This window comes from Gymnodraco acuticeps, unplaced genomic scaffold (assembly GCF_902827175.1).
Source record: "Gymnodraco acuticeps unplaced genomic scaffold, fGymAcu1.1, whole genome shotgun sequence".
Taxonomy (NCBI): domain Eukaryota; kingdom Metazoa; phylum Chordata; class Actinopteri; order Perciformes; family Bathydraconidae; genus Gymnodraco; species Gymnodraco acuticeps.
In genome coordinates, this window is record NW_022991180.1 from 7,393,830 (window position 1) to 7,408,407 (window position 14,578).

Below are 14,578 nucleotides of genomic sequence, written 5' to 3' on the forward strand. Positions count from 1 at the left end.
TTGTACCTCCTCATCGAGGTGGAGTACTGCTGCTGGTAGTGCATGGCCGAGTCTCGCTGTTTGAGCAAAGCGTCCATCTGCTTCTGCAGCCTCCGGTTCTCCTCCTCGGCCTGCTCCAGGCGGCTCAGGTCTGTGTTGTGGTTAGCCACCTTCTCACTGTAGCGCTTGCTCAGGGCATCGTACTCCTTCTTTACGCCCTCCAGCTTGTCCATAGCCGTGTCGTAGAGTTTGTTCAACACCTCTGATGAGCCCTTCTCTCTCATGACCTGGTTAGGACAACACAATTCATATATTTAGGCCCAAAATACATTTCTGATCTACTACTAAATTATGAACCATCCAGATCTCTCAGGTCTTCTGGGACGGGTCAGCTTTCTGTCCCCAGAGTCAGAACTAAACATTGAGAAACAGCTTTCAGTTATTATGCTCCAAATACAAACTACCAGAAACCTGCAGGTCCTCTGCAACACTTACTCTTTGCTTTTAAATGAGTGTTTTTAAATGCCATTTTAGAATATGTTTCTGCTGCACTATTTCTTAATGTCTTTCATTTTTGTAAAGCACTTTGAATTGTCTTGTGTTGAAAGGTGCTATGTAAATAAACTTGCCTTGCCTATGTAATTTTTAAAACTACTTAGTGTCTGAAATGCAGATGTCATCAGGTAAAATCCAACTAAGCCTGTATCTGCTGTGCCCCACCTGAGCAGCAGATGGCATCAATGTGGCAGGATTTATTCATGCAGTGCAAATCCTGTTCCAGCTTAAACTATTTTTTTTTTCTAAAGTTAATTTCAAGAGCTGCATTAAAACCAATTGGCTGACTTGTCAAATGAACAGTTTTATGTGTAGAGTGTGTCCTTCGGAGTGCATTATGCATTCTCTGTGAGGCTGCATGTGTCATCAGTGCAGGTCCTGCTGATTCCTGACCGCTGTGACCCAAGGGCTTTATTGACCTCGTCCACACAGCATATACTGGGTATACACTCATCTTGTAGCTACATAGTTTGGGTCAGGGTGCCCTTTGCCCAAGCCAAAGCCCTTCTCTACTACGCTTGCCCTTTCCAGAAGTGCTCTGTGTGCATTTCCCTCTGCTTGGCTGCTCTGTGTTCTTAACTACTGCAGTGTTCCCATGAGAGCTGTGGGAGACAATACTGCGTAAAAGTCCAATACAGGTCACAGCATCCTTGTGCTGTTTAGAACAACGTGAGGAAGTATTGTTTGAAGCTTCAAAATGTAAAAAAGGGGACAACCTTGGCACTATAAGGCATATGTGACTGTGGAACTATTTGTGTAAAAGCAGCATTTTTCATTTTCTACATTGGCTCATCCCCGAAGGCAATCCCTGACCTTTCAACATCTGGCCAGCCAGAGCACACACTCGTGTCTGTCTGTGTCTGTGTGTGTGTGTGTGTGGTGTGTGTGTGTGTGTGTGTGTGTGTGTGTGTGTGTGTGTGTGTGTGTGTGTGTGTGTGTGTGTGTGTGTGTGTGTGTGTGTGTGTGTGTGTGTGTGTGTGTGTGTGTGTGTGTGTGTGAGGGGAATGTACCTGCTGTTGCTGCAGCCGCAGATCTGCTAGCTCTTTCTGGTCTTGGCTGTGCAGTCGTTGGAGCTCCTCACAGTTCTGTTTTAGGTGGTTGTGCTCCCGAACAAGTTGGGCGTTGTCCCTCCTGAGTGTCTCCATCTCCTCTTTCAACTGAGTCTGTTCACCCAGGACGCGACTGTGCAGCATGCTGGAGGGGAAATCGCACACACACACACAAGCAAGAGGAGTAAACATATGTTTTTACAGTTTACATGCAAATATACAGAAAACTAAATGGGGATCTGTTAATTAGCTAAATGGGCCTTCAAATCAAGCAGGCGATTCAGCAGGTGATGTGCAATACAAATGAAGTTGTTCAGGGGTAATAAAATGTATGGACATTATCCAAGAGGGTGGGACTACCAAAATGCAATTTCCTGCGTCTAGAGGAGAATTAAAAACCGTAGGTGGGAATATTTATAATAATTGTAGGTATTTTACAACCGATAGTGTACCAACCATGTTACCTATATACCACCCCATTCGATTTTTTTTTTACTCATCTCTTGATTGTTTCATTTTTTTTAAATTAATTTTAATTAGCTAAATGCTTTGACAGCTAATACCCTGTTTCTATGCTCCAAACATTTTGCCTCGGCTTATGAGCTTAATAATTCAATCACATAAATGCTTCCATTTCCAGGCTTTTTTTGCAGTGCCAATTCCCTTTCAACATGAGAGGCAGCTGTAGCTCGCAGGGATGTTCTTTCAATTAGGTTCATTGCAACACCATGCCAGTATTTGCTACGATTCCAGTAAAACAATGCAATACATGTAATTATTTCTATGTTGTAAAGCAGCAGGTGACAGAGTGTTCCTCCAACGCTTACGACATATGCACCGAATGTGACTGCAGACAAACATTCAGCATGGCTTTTCTATTGGAATCGAAAGCGAATAGTTGCATTAGATTTATACTGCATTATACAAGTTCATATGTTTCATTAGCAATGAGAAATAGGTAGCATTAGAAACACTTACTGGTAGAAGTCAGCCTCTTTTACAGCCTCCTCGCACCTCTTGAGTGTTTTGGTGTGCTGGTTCTGGAGAGACTGCAGATCTGCCATGGCCCTCATGCACTGACTTTTCAGACGCTCATAGTCGTGGCTGGGTTTGGAATTTGGCCTTAAGGAGAAAAGCAGCAAGGAATCAACCCTCCATCAGGGAGCCTCGTACTACAATGTGCCCAAAAAGAGCTCCGACAGAAGCACGTAAAAGACAGAGTTGACCTTCCCCTTTGATGTGAATGTATAAGATGGGGACAAAAATGTAAACTATAGAGAAATATTCACTAAGCAAAGCACCTTTCATATCATCGATGTACAATCAATTAGGTAGTTAGAGGTTTATAAATGTCATAAAGCAGCCAGTGTCCGTATCCCGTCTCTGCAAGTTAGAGTTACACGAGAAGATGGAAACATGGCGGCCATAAGTAAGGATACTGATGTCACAGAATGTAACAATACAGATATAACATGTTCACACTTTGCTGCTCTGTCAGCAATGAATCTCAGGTCAGTCAAGAGCTGGATCTGATGTATTTAATTTAAGCATGAAGAAATAATCTATAATCACAGTCGACATATTCACAGACCAAATTCAAAGTGTTACCATAAGGGTAAAATACAGTATCAACAACTTGGCAGGCCGGTCAGGATTTTCACCTGCAGTCGTCGAAGGTGGTCCCCGGCGATGCCAACGCCAGGCGCTTACGGAGCTCATCCCTCTCCCTGGTCACCTGACGGAGCTGGAACAAGATGGTGTCCAGGTTGTCGCCGGAAGGCCGGTTGTCGTTGATAGCCGGCGGGGGGGAGGAGGCTTCACCGTTAACGGGCGAACCTGCAACAGAGAGCACGTTACAAGAGGCTAGGACCACTGATCCAGACACTGGAAAAGTCTTTCTGGCAGTGCTTATCATGTAAATGTTGGTAAACTAAAAATGTATTTCTAAAAACATTGTAATTCCACAAATATATGAACAAATATTGCTAGTGACAGTAATCCTACAAAACAGGTTGAAGTTGTGTGATCTGTTCAAATCACACAGTGATGGTGGTCTTTGTGTCTAATGTATTTGTGTTAATACAAATACAGTTAGCTTAAGTATACCCCTTTTATTTATGTAACAGTTTGCATTTTCAGTTATTTTTTTCTATTAGTTGAACTTGTTATTCTTGAAGTCACCGAGAATCGGGAAATGCGTTTTAGTAAAAAATGTATTCACATGTTTAAGTTAGGCATGTATAAATGATCCATTTTGTCTAAGGTTTGCCTTTATATGTTAACAATATTGCAAACACTTGATATAACTTCAAAACTAAAAACTGTGCGCACAACTGGAGTTAGCATGCATAGTATTTTAAATCGATACCCAAGGAATTGTATTCAATTTGTGAGATAGCGAAAGATTACACCCCGTATACGATCATTCATTTGGAGGACAAAGAGTACACCTGCAACTGACTCCGACATTAGGAAACAATAGAGTTCTTCGCAATGCTCAAGGCGGCTGTTATATAATCTGCTCGGGGTTTTCCAGGAAAATCTGCTGCACATCTGCAGAGCATGTTCTTGGATTTATAAGCATCTGTACTCTGACGTGAGAATTTAAGGCAGAAACAGCGGATTGGATTTTGATTTGGCGATGTGCTGCATCTCCCGTACTCTCTGTATGGTTTGGACTTACTGTGTCCTGACACTGTAAAATAAACAGATTCTGACAAAACATCATACCTAATTAAGGAGATATTTTCAGGGTTTGTGTTCTTGATTGAAAAGAGCACATGCGGCAGGAAATCGGAGGATTATGTCACTCTTTGGGCCTTTTGGAGGTTTATGTAACACTGCTGAGTCATTTGGACCTTTGTCAAAACTAGGGGAAGGCAAGCATGGTCTCCTTAAGGAAGGAGGAAGACATTGGCTCAATGTGGGATTTAAAGGAAAAATAAACTTTGGAGACAATCAGGAAGTATGCCAATATCGTCATAAACAGCATTTCAAGTCATAATGCAGCCATGCTAACTTTGTTTTGCATTATTATGGTGTGTTTGCCGATGGTAAAGAACTTCTCCAACCCGGCATGACACACACAAGAGAATAGGCATGTTTGGTTGTTATACATACCAACACTACTGAGGGAGCTGCTGCTTTCTGAGTCCGAGGGCATAGTGGAGAGGACGCTGTATGTGGAACCTGCCAAGAGACAAAAGGCCAAGAGATACATTCAGACATAAAGCACTGATAGATTGATTAGCCAATTACACTGCAGCCTGAATTAAGTGCCTGTACTATGAGGAAATAAATGAATATTACACAGTCAGCTTAATATTCCCTGCACAGCTGTAAGATAGATTTGGTGCAGGCTTTAAACTTGGAATAATAACTTCCACACTCCTTAGCGGCTCTATATTATCACTCCAGACCGCCGTCGTCATTAAACCTCCTTTCCCTCACTGTGCACTCTGCCTTGCTTTGATGTATAGCCCCTGTATGTTTCTGCTACACAGGCAGAATGTCACGGCTGAAATGGGATTTTCTCTTTTTAAGTCAAGCACATAGAGAGAGAGAGCGGGAGAGAGAAAACGGGTCTCTATCTGAATAGCTGTACACACCGTTAAGCTCGGGGATATTTCACACTGGCAACCACAATCCATAGGAGAGGCTATGCAGATGCCCATTATAATGCAGAGTCCCTGCTTCAATGGGCAACATAAACATGGAAATTGTTTTTCTAAAAGGACATATTTGAATATGCTTATTGCAGAGAGCATCATCTATTGGTTGGTACACGCAAAGCTTAAGGAGTAAATGTGTTTGACTGAGGATGTTATATCACACACTTCTAAACCTGGTGTGATAGCTGCTAAAATAAGAAGCTACAAAAACTCTGTTTAAGGTTACATAGTATTAGCAATGATAATGGTAAGCCCAATCTGATTTCCACACATTTAAAGAAAGTGTTATTCACAATAATACATTTCAAACACTTCTTTTCATTATTATTTTGCATATTTGTAAGTACTTTTTTGACCAAAACAAACAAGCATTTGGTCACAAAAGTGTCAATGTGGCAGTGGCCACTGAATAATCATCAGCCAATCATTTCAACTGCATATACATTTGTAGAAGTTTGGCCTCATGATGGCTAAAATTGGATGAGCATTTTAGTTTTCACTTCGTAAGGCACTGTAAATTGCATGAAATTATGAGCCGCTTTTTTTTTGTTTATTAGTTTATGTATGTTTTGTGTGTGTGAGGACCCCGGGAAGAGTAGCCAATGCTCATGCTAGTGCTAATGGGGATCCTAATAAAGAATAAGAATGAGTCCTGTATAAATAAATAATACAATTAAACCTGCATACAAATCAGCAAAGGTTTGGGTAATACTTCTAATGGGCTAAATGCACCACAAACACACGGACAAGTGTATTGTGTACATGGTTTAAGACAGCAGGGGAATGGTAGCAGGCTTTGTCAGCAGCAGGCAATACTTTGAAACCAACTGTTCCAGATCCACCCTTGCCTCCCCACTGGGTTTAGCTACAACTCTGGCTCGGGCCCTCAATGTGTGACAAGGCCAAGCCTAATTAACTATGAGCTCTGTGCGACTGAGCCACTCCATCTTAGGCCCCGCAGACAGAGGAGCGGAGAGAGGGGGGAGCAGGAGGGGAAGGCGTGGAGCAGAGGAGGACAGATGAAAGGAGATAGCCTAACTAAGTCGCAAAAGAGATAAGGAGGAAGGGTGTTTGAGAGACAAAGGGAGAGACTGTTAAATAAAGAGATAGAGGGGCAGGGTGGAAAGGCTTTTAATCTGTTCTGACATTCCCTGATGCTCAACACTTTTAGTCTGCGAGGGGCTCCGAGCACACAGCTTTGATTTCATTTTGTTCCATCAGACATGATGAGAACCACTCTGAGGCTGCACAGCATTAGTCCTCTACAATCAACACTATGCAAAAGGCTCAGGCTCATTTCCATGCCTGCATTTGAAAAGCAACAACTGACTCCTTGAACCCGGAATCAGACTGACGAGGTTTAATCGAGAAAAGACGTGAGCCACTGGGAGGTATTGTGCCATCTCAGCTGAAGGATTAACTCTTTAAAAAAAAAAATGCTACACAGAGTCAGTAAAGCTCTCTGCCAGAATAAGCCGCAAAATGTAGAATCTTGAATGTTGTATTTTGCAATTTGGAAACCAAAACACTCCCACACAAAGGGGGCAATTGTGAGAGAATCTTCAATATCTCACAATCTGATTTGGCTGCGATGACAAGTACATGCACATCCACATATAGACCAGTGTCACCAAGTGCTGATTAGTTAACCCCGTAAACAAACCACTGAATGCAGTATGGATCTGCATGTCGGATACAAGCCAGCTCCTGGCGGTCGATGGGTCAGCGGCATTAGCTTATACCAAACAGGCTTTTAATCATCGATAGCAATTAGCACCAGCCACAGTCAGTGAGGCTGATCATTTGTAAACAGGCTCACTGCATCAATAAAGCAGGCATCCATTAGGGTAGCATAGATCTGGTGTTCTACAGTGGGGAAATCCTCGTCTTTGCCAACAAAAAGTCAGATAGGATAGATCAGACCTGAGAAATCTTACCCTGACAGTAGGGTGCACGGTATGAGGAAAACATGTTAGCATTGTTGAATATGGTGTGACAATATTGCTTGTAAAAAAATAAACAGATTTGGTTTAAAGTGTATTAAGTTCTGCCTTCCTGCTGCTTTTGGTATACTGGTGGAATACCAAAAATTGCTTTGGAAATAAAACAATTAAAAAAGGAAATTATTTACTTATTGAACACTAAAGGTACAAATTTAAGTTACGATTTAGAGTGAGTTATTATATAAAAATGTAATTTTCTACAGACCTAGTCTCTCATAACCAAAAAGAAAACAATAAGGAAGTTTTTCATGATGTGTATTTAAGTTGAAATTGCCATGACGATAAAAAGCAACCAATTGTGCAGCCCTGCCAAACATTCTAGATAAATTCTAACAGAGATATACATTATGGCATTTTAAGAAGGAATTATATATTTCTGTAATAGTTTGGAACACGCATCTGATTCTGACTTCCATCAGTAGATATTCCCTTAAAACAAAAAGGTGAGAAATATTCCAGTGGAGGACCAGAGGCCACAGAAACAAAGGGCTGACGCTGTGATCTAAATAGGTCAGGGGAGTACTCACCCTACCTAAGGGGTTCCACTTCCCCCACTCTCTGCTTTCCCTCCCAATCATGCAATGTGCTCAGCAACCAACAGTTGCTTCAGACAACCAGATGATGTTCTCCAGCACATAAACCAAGATGACACATGTTGCCATGGTGAAACTGGATGAGAGGAATAGTAATTCTGCAACGTGGTAAAAGAAGAAGAGCATAAGAGTTGGGAAGCCTGGTAGAGGGAAAGCCTTATCAAAGAAAGTCTGGATTTGACCGTGGGTGGGGTGAGTCTAAATTATTCATCAGTTCCAGAGAATTCTCTTATCTGACAATGAGTGTCCCCCAAAACATAAAACATGTATGATTATCATCTGCTGCTTCAAAACTCCCTTTATCGCAACATGTTGACGAGCCTTGAAACTATCCGAGCAGCCAAGGTGTCTGTTGTGTTCTAAAAAAATAAGAAAGACAGACATTTTCCAGGGCTTCTTGGTAAAAGAGCAGCAATCCAAAAATAATACTGTGTGCTATTCTTTATTAGTCGCAGTCAGATCCTATAACTGTCAGTGAGTCACAGTGATTAAAGAAATAAATAAGGCACAGACTAAGAGGCGAGCAAAGCCTAAATAGCATTTGTGGTCTTCTTCCTTTTGTGTCCTCGGCCCCAAAGCCATTAAACTACAGAAGCGCAAGTAATAGCAACACTAATAATACGGTTGAAAACTACCCACTCATATTACAGAGTGCTTAAGTGAGGCTGGGGGATGTGTCAGCATTAAGCCAGAGAGCAGAAAGCATCTATTTTACTCTGGCATCTCAGACCACTAAATCCTGGACGCGGTTCTGCTTACAGTACGAGGATGCAGTTTGAGTTAGTGATGCACACATCCCACATACTCTGTCTCTATACCTTGTCGTGGCTGAACCTGTCTCTGCGGTCCTGCCTTGGGTGTCGTCATGCTGCTTCCCTGAAGGCTTCCACAGGATTGTTGACATCCTCGTGGATTCATCTTCTTATTACAGACACATGCATTTCCTAACATTCGGTCTATATGCTGTCAAATGTATCTCTTCGATTTACACACGGCATCTATTGCACGTCTGTCCGTCCTGGGAGAGGGATCCCTCCTCTGTTGCTCTCCCTGAGGTTTCTCCCATGTTTCCCCTTAAACTGTGGGTTTTCTCCGGAAGTGTTTCCTTGTACGATGTGAGGGTCTAAGGATAGAGGGTGTCGTTTTTCTCATACTGATATTCTGAACAATCTGTGCTGTTGTATTTGCTGTAAAGTGTCTCTACTGTAGGCTATTTTTATTATATGTACAGCACTTTGGCTCGACCAAAAATCGTTTAGAAATGTGCTATATAAATAAAACGTGATTTGATTTGATACCTTAACTCAGGAGGTTCACATACGGAGAGGTGAGAGAGGTGAGGTGGCAGGGTGTGGGGGAAGAGAGAAATAATGTCACCCAACAAGAGAGAGTGTAGTACACTTATACATACACAACAATGTAAATATACGATATCATTACAGGTGAAAGTTTCACATTTGACTATTAATATATTTGAAGCTTTATGTTACACTGCTGCTATTGATGCATGAACATGAAAGCAGTACTCTAATGTCCTAGTTGGTCAAGGTGGACTTCATTTCAACGGCTTTGATGGCACTCAGGATGTTTAAACTGAGAAATGCATCATAAACTCATCATATTTTGTATGTCAAATGAACATCTGAAAGGTGCTATGGTTGTAAAATAAAGTGAATGGATCTGCAAATCGGCAGAGACACACAACATAAATGTCCTTGACCAATTCTGCCCGTGTAATCTGGGACTTTAAGTCATGAAGTGGGTCTAAATTCTGGGGAGGCAATGACACCACAGGCCAAGACTCTGGGCAGTGTGCCAGTGAAGCCTTGCTGCCGGGGTAAAGGATTGATCATCTGATTTAAGGAGTCCCAAGATTGTATAAACATGAAGACATCTAACATGATGACTCCATGAGGAAGGATTACTCCGCTGCACGCACATCGCCTGACTCACAGCTCCACGTTCACCCAGGCCGATGGTCAAAACCCACCCACCTTTTTCTGCCCGTGGCATGTCTCAAAATAAGATCCGTTATACTGTTGATTGAAATACAAGATGCAAATGCCGCCTCATAGTCACGTAGGACCTGTGTTGGACCTTCATAAACACTCTGGGACATGAGGTGACAAACGAGGACATGTGTAGAAGAATACCTTTATAGAAATACAAAAAAAAGGGTCCTTCAGCCAAACAGATTTTCAGAACTGCTGAGCAGGACCAAAGACCAAAAAAAGCCCCCATGGGTGCAATCTAACCCAGCCTGGTATCAGCACACCATAATGGGTTATCTCTCTGCAAAGAGCCCTACCTCAGCAAAAAACGAGAAATAATTTTGTTTATAAACAGCTTGCGTGTGCCAAGGGTTGGGTCAAAAACAAAAAAGGTGAAAGATGGTAGCAACATGTCCTCCAAAGGCACTGCTGATAACTGTAGCCAGTACAAAAATAACCAGAAAGCAAGAAGAAAAAAACGCCTGTGTGGAAAAACCCACTGCTGCTGGAATTTGGGCAATCTTTGTGACATTCCTTTCATGTTTTATCAAAGAGGAAGCCATGCTAATTCAGACAGCATTTTCATAGAGTGTTCAGATAATTCAGTGATTAAACTGCACCATCATTTCTTAAAAGGTCACCTAGAGAAGGGAATCCAGTGTAGCACATGATCAGCATTCAGAGCAAACACTGCAGATGTGACAGATGGGCCTTTTCTAGTGTATACTATATTACGGGCAACAAAGAATGTGTTGCAACGTGATCCTACAGTGTATAGCACATGATGTAAATAATTGTATGTTTATAAATGGAAGGTATCTGCCCACTTGGCTCTCTTCCTTCAGGTTTCTGACAAGTGAATCACCCGGACGCTCAGCCAGGAAGAAAATGCCATTCCGTCTAATTTCGGCAATTGGCTCCACTCATGCCAATCACCACAAATGTATACCGCGATTGTTCAAAATTTGATCTGTCATCTGGTGCTAGATTTTTGGAGGACAAATGACTGCAGGTGTGGACAGGACCGATAAAGAGAGAATAAAGCAGATGGCGAGACAAGGCAGGCAGAGAGGGGGAGAGCAAGCTAGGACACCATGATGGGAGGAAAAGAGAAGAGAGGAGGCAGAGCAAAGCATAAGACCGCCACAACAAAAAGGCCTGGTAGAGGTGGGGGTGGTAAGACAAGGGGAAAAGCTGTTTATTTCCATGACTTCATAGAACTGGTAAACATTTAGAAGCTGGCAACTCCTCGACCTAGTGGGGTAATTAGAAAGTGGAGGAACATGTGTAAAATGGTAATGAAGTCCTGTTCCACAGTAAAGCCTCCTGGCTGTGGCTCACATAGAGGTTAGATGCCATCAGACGTTAATTATAAAGTGAGAATATACAAAGGCATGTAAGACTAAAAAGATGGTGTGTACAAGAGGATAACGTTGGAACAATAACAAAAGATCCATGGAGAGGTCGACCTCTCATTGGCCTGCATCTCATGCCTCGATTCAATGGATTTATTGGTACTGACAAGAAACCCCATACCTTTAACACGGCTAATAACAACTAAAGTAATGGAACTGATGATTTGCTTATCTGGGTTCTCAATTGTTTCATATTTTGTCTGACCAACGATCTTTCAATGTTCAAAGATGTTAAAAAAAACTGCACTCTAATGTAACTCATGAGAATTGTCAATTGCACCTGAGCAGAAACCCTAACAATAGATACACTGATGGCTTCTTCAGTGAGAACAGAAGAAAGTTGGACTAGGAGTACAGAGATTGCTAAGGGGAAAGAGAGTGGGGTGATGAGGTGAGCGACAGTGTGCGTCACTGGGTGACAGAGAGAGAGAGAGAGAGAGAGAGAGAGAGAGAGAGAGAGAGAAAGGAAGTGAGGCCAGGTCCAGCCCATGGGAGATATTTAAGAGCACCAGTCCTGACAAGAGCGTCAGGGTCATAACTCATGCTGTCTGTCCACTGTGGTTTATGGAGTGGGACAGAAACTGGTTGGCAGAGAGGAACACGCACACACACACACACACACAGCAAGCTGCTGACAGGGCACTTTTGGGCCTGCTCAACTTCTCAACAAAAGGCCTGTTGTCCCCCTCTCTCTTGCTCCCTTTTTTCTATCACCCTCCTCTGTCTATCGGCTGTGTCGCCCCTGTTTAAATGCATGGAGAAACGAAACCACTCTATGGGAGGAAAATAAATATAATGAGTCAGAGAAAAGAGAGAGAGGAATTAAAGAAGGGCCTGAGAGAAAAAGACAAAGCACGAGAGCGAGAAAACAAGACCACGAGAAAATAAAGCCAAACAGACAGCAGAAGAAGAAGATTGTGTTGACGTTGCATCCTGTCAGGGAGAATTGTGTTACTTTAAATCACTGTAACAGGCTCTTTAAGATGAAGAGAGTAGGGGGATGTGCAGATACATCACTTCTAGTACACTATCTCTTCAGGTAGTGAATAGTGTTACATGTATAGCGTAGACAGGGAAAAGCACACAATCCGAGGCGTGAAATCAGCTTGATGGTAGCAACTTGGATTTCTGAAATGTATTCAATCTGTTTCAAGAACGCAGAAATGTGCTCTGCCACATCATTTCAGTCATACTCAATATGTTAAATGAATGATCTGCTTTACAGTTTATATCAGGGTTCGTGAGTTTGTTAAGATTATCGCATAGTGATGCACAAAACAGGCTAAATAATGTGTGTATGTTCTGTAGAGAAAGAGCTTTGGAGTTTGCCAAAAAACCCTAATAATTTATAGAGCCTGAGTTTTCAACAATGAGCATCTGTATGCTGTTCCTTTGGGGTGAAGATGTTTCTTTGGTGTTTCAATGATTTCCTAATGTGTGCGAGTTTAGATGGCCAGCTGGCAAAGGATGTGCATCTGAGAACAAGAACAGGCAGGCAGCATGAGAAGAGGATGACTGACACACACACACACACACACACACACACACACACACACACACACACACACACACACACACACACACACACACACACACACACACACACACACACACACACACACACACACCACACACACACACACACACACACACACACAACACACACACACACACACACACACACACACACACACACACACACCACACACACACACACACACACACACACACACACACACACACACACACTACACACACACACACACACACAACACACACACACACACACACACACACACACACACACACACACACACACACACACACACACACACACACACACACACACACACACACACACACACACGAGTTCATCCCTCTGAGCTGCATCTACCAGCAGCTTCTTTGCCTGGAGGCACACTGAGTGACTCGTCTTGGGTACCTCGCAAGTGTGGTTAAAATGCTGTTATCAGCTGAATCACTACACTGAAGATAATAAAAAGCACATTCAAAAAAAATGACAACACTTAAACTCAAAACAGAAGTAGCCAAGAGCGTGGCAGCTAACGGGGGACTGTGCAGGCACGATAGAGCGTGTCTCACCACGGAGAGTTTACACCAGAGAGAGGACAGCAGGGCCTAATCCTCTGTTGAATAACTACAGGCCGACTAGCTAGTGGAAATCACTCTCTCGTAGTACAGGTCACCTCTGAGGCCCAGTGCTACAGTCTATAAAAAGGTGTGCGAGCAAAAAGCCCAAATCCACATTGTCAGGTCCAGTCAAAGTCAAGGGGCTTACAGAGGGACCAGTTTTGCAGTGAACAAATGTCAGCATACGTCAGAGTATTTCAGTTAAGGTGTTATTCTGCAGGAGCAACACTCAACACAAGGAAGTTATAAAGCTTAAGGAAGCATTAACGATCCAGTCAGCAGAGCAGCAAGACACCAACTCAGCATTACCTGCTATGCTTCATAGCCTTAGACAGAGACACGCCACAACTTGGCAGCTCCAAACTATAGATCACATTGTGATTTTCAAAACAAAGGCACATTGCTTTGAAATAAAGCTCCGGCTATGTCAGAACGATCTGAAAGATAACCCATGTAGTTGTTTTTTATGTGGATTATGTCACATAGAAGCATTGTTCTGCATCTCCTCCCAGCTATTGGATCTCAGGGCTCATCCTGCATTCAGACCCTGGGGGCATGACACTGGTTGTGAGTAAGCCACTGGCTTCAGTCTTTCACACAGAAGCAAAACAGGCAAAACTAGACAAGGCTTTTACACTTGGTTCCCTTTTGTCTCTGTGCAACAACAACACTACAACACAGCAGAAGAGAAGGCAGTTGCTGTGAGGACACAATGCAAATCAATGAATATAATGAATAAACTATAATAATAAATGTAGCATTAATGCACCATAAGGGGAAAATATGGTTCAAATTGTCAGTTAGCATACTAACAAGGTTCCCTCTAAAAGGGAAGGTGGACTGAAGTAAACCATGCTTTAGGTCTGCATGCATGTGCAGGCACATACCCATGGACAGGTTGGTATGGGCTTACATGTCAGTAGTACAACCGTTGTCATGGAAACAAGTCAGGTTACCTAATAACCATAACATGCCACTGATAAGAAATTGGAGTTAGAGTGGGATATTGGTACATTTATGTTGTCTTTTTCTCATAAGGCTGCACAAATATCACAGAATACATGTAATATACCTGTGTAAACCAACCGTATAGCATGGATGTGTAATGTGTGTATTGCAGTGACTGGAGAGAGCATGGCTGAGAATAATGACAGGGTAGTCCTTGGCTCTA

The 14,578-nt window shown here is 42.6% G+C and overlaps 1 protein-coding gene across 8 annotated transcripts in view; it reads right to left on the reverse strand.

The window, feature by feature from the left end:
* Window positions 1-14,578, reverse strand: part of dlg5a (discs, large homolog 5a (Drosophila)) — a 38,674-nt gene that overhangs the window by 23,016 nt on the left and 1,080 nt on the right. For all 8 annotated transcript variants that reach the window (XM_034237776.1, XM_034237778.1, XM_034237784.1 and 5 more), the window contains exons 2-6: window positions 4,704-4,772; window positions 3,245-3,419; window positions 2,562-2,705; window positions 1,545-1,728; window positions 7-266 (exon numbers count right to left, since the gene is read on the reverse strand). In XM_034237776.1, the coding sequence (XP_034093667.1) occupies window positions 7-266; window positions 1,545-1,728; window positions 2,562-2,705; window positions 3,245-3,419; window positions 4,704-4,772 (832 nt within the window). The remainder of the gene's footprint in view (window positions 1-6; window positions 267-1,544; window positions 1,729-2,561; window positions 2,706-3,244; window positions 3,420-4,703; window positions 4,773-14,578) is intronic.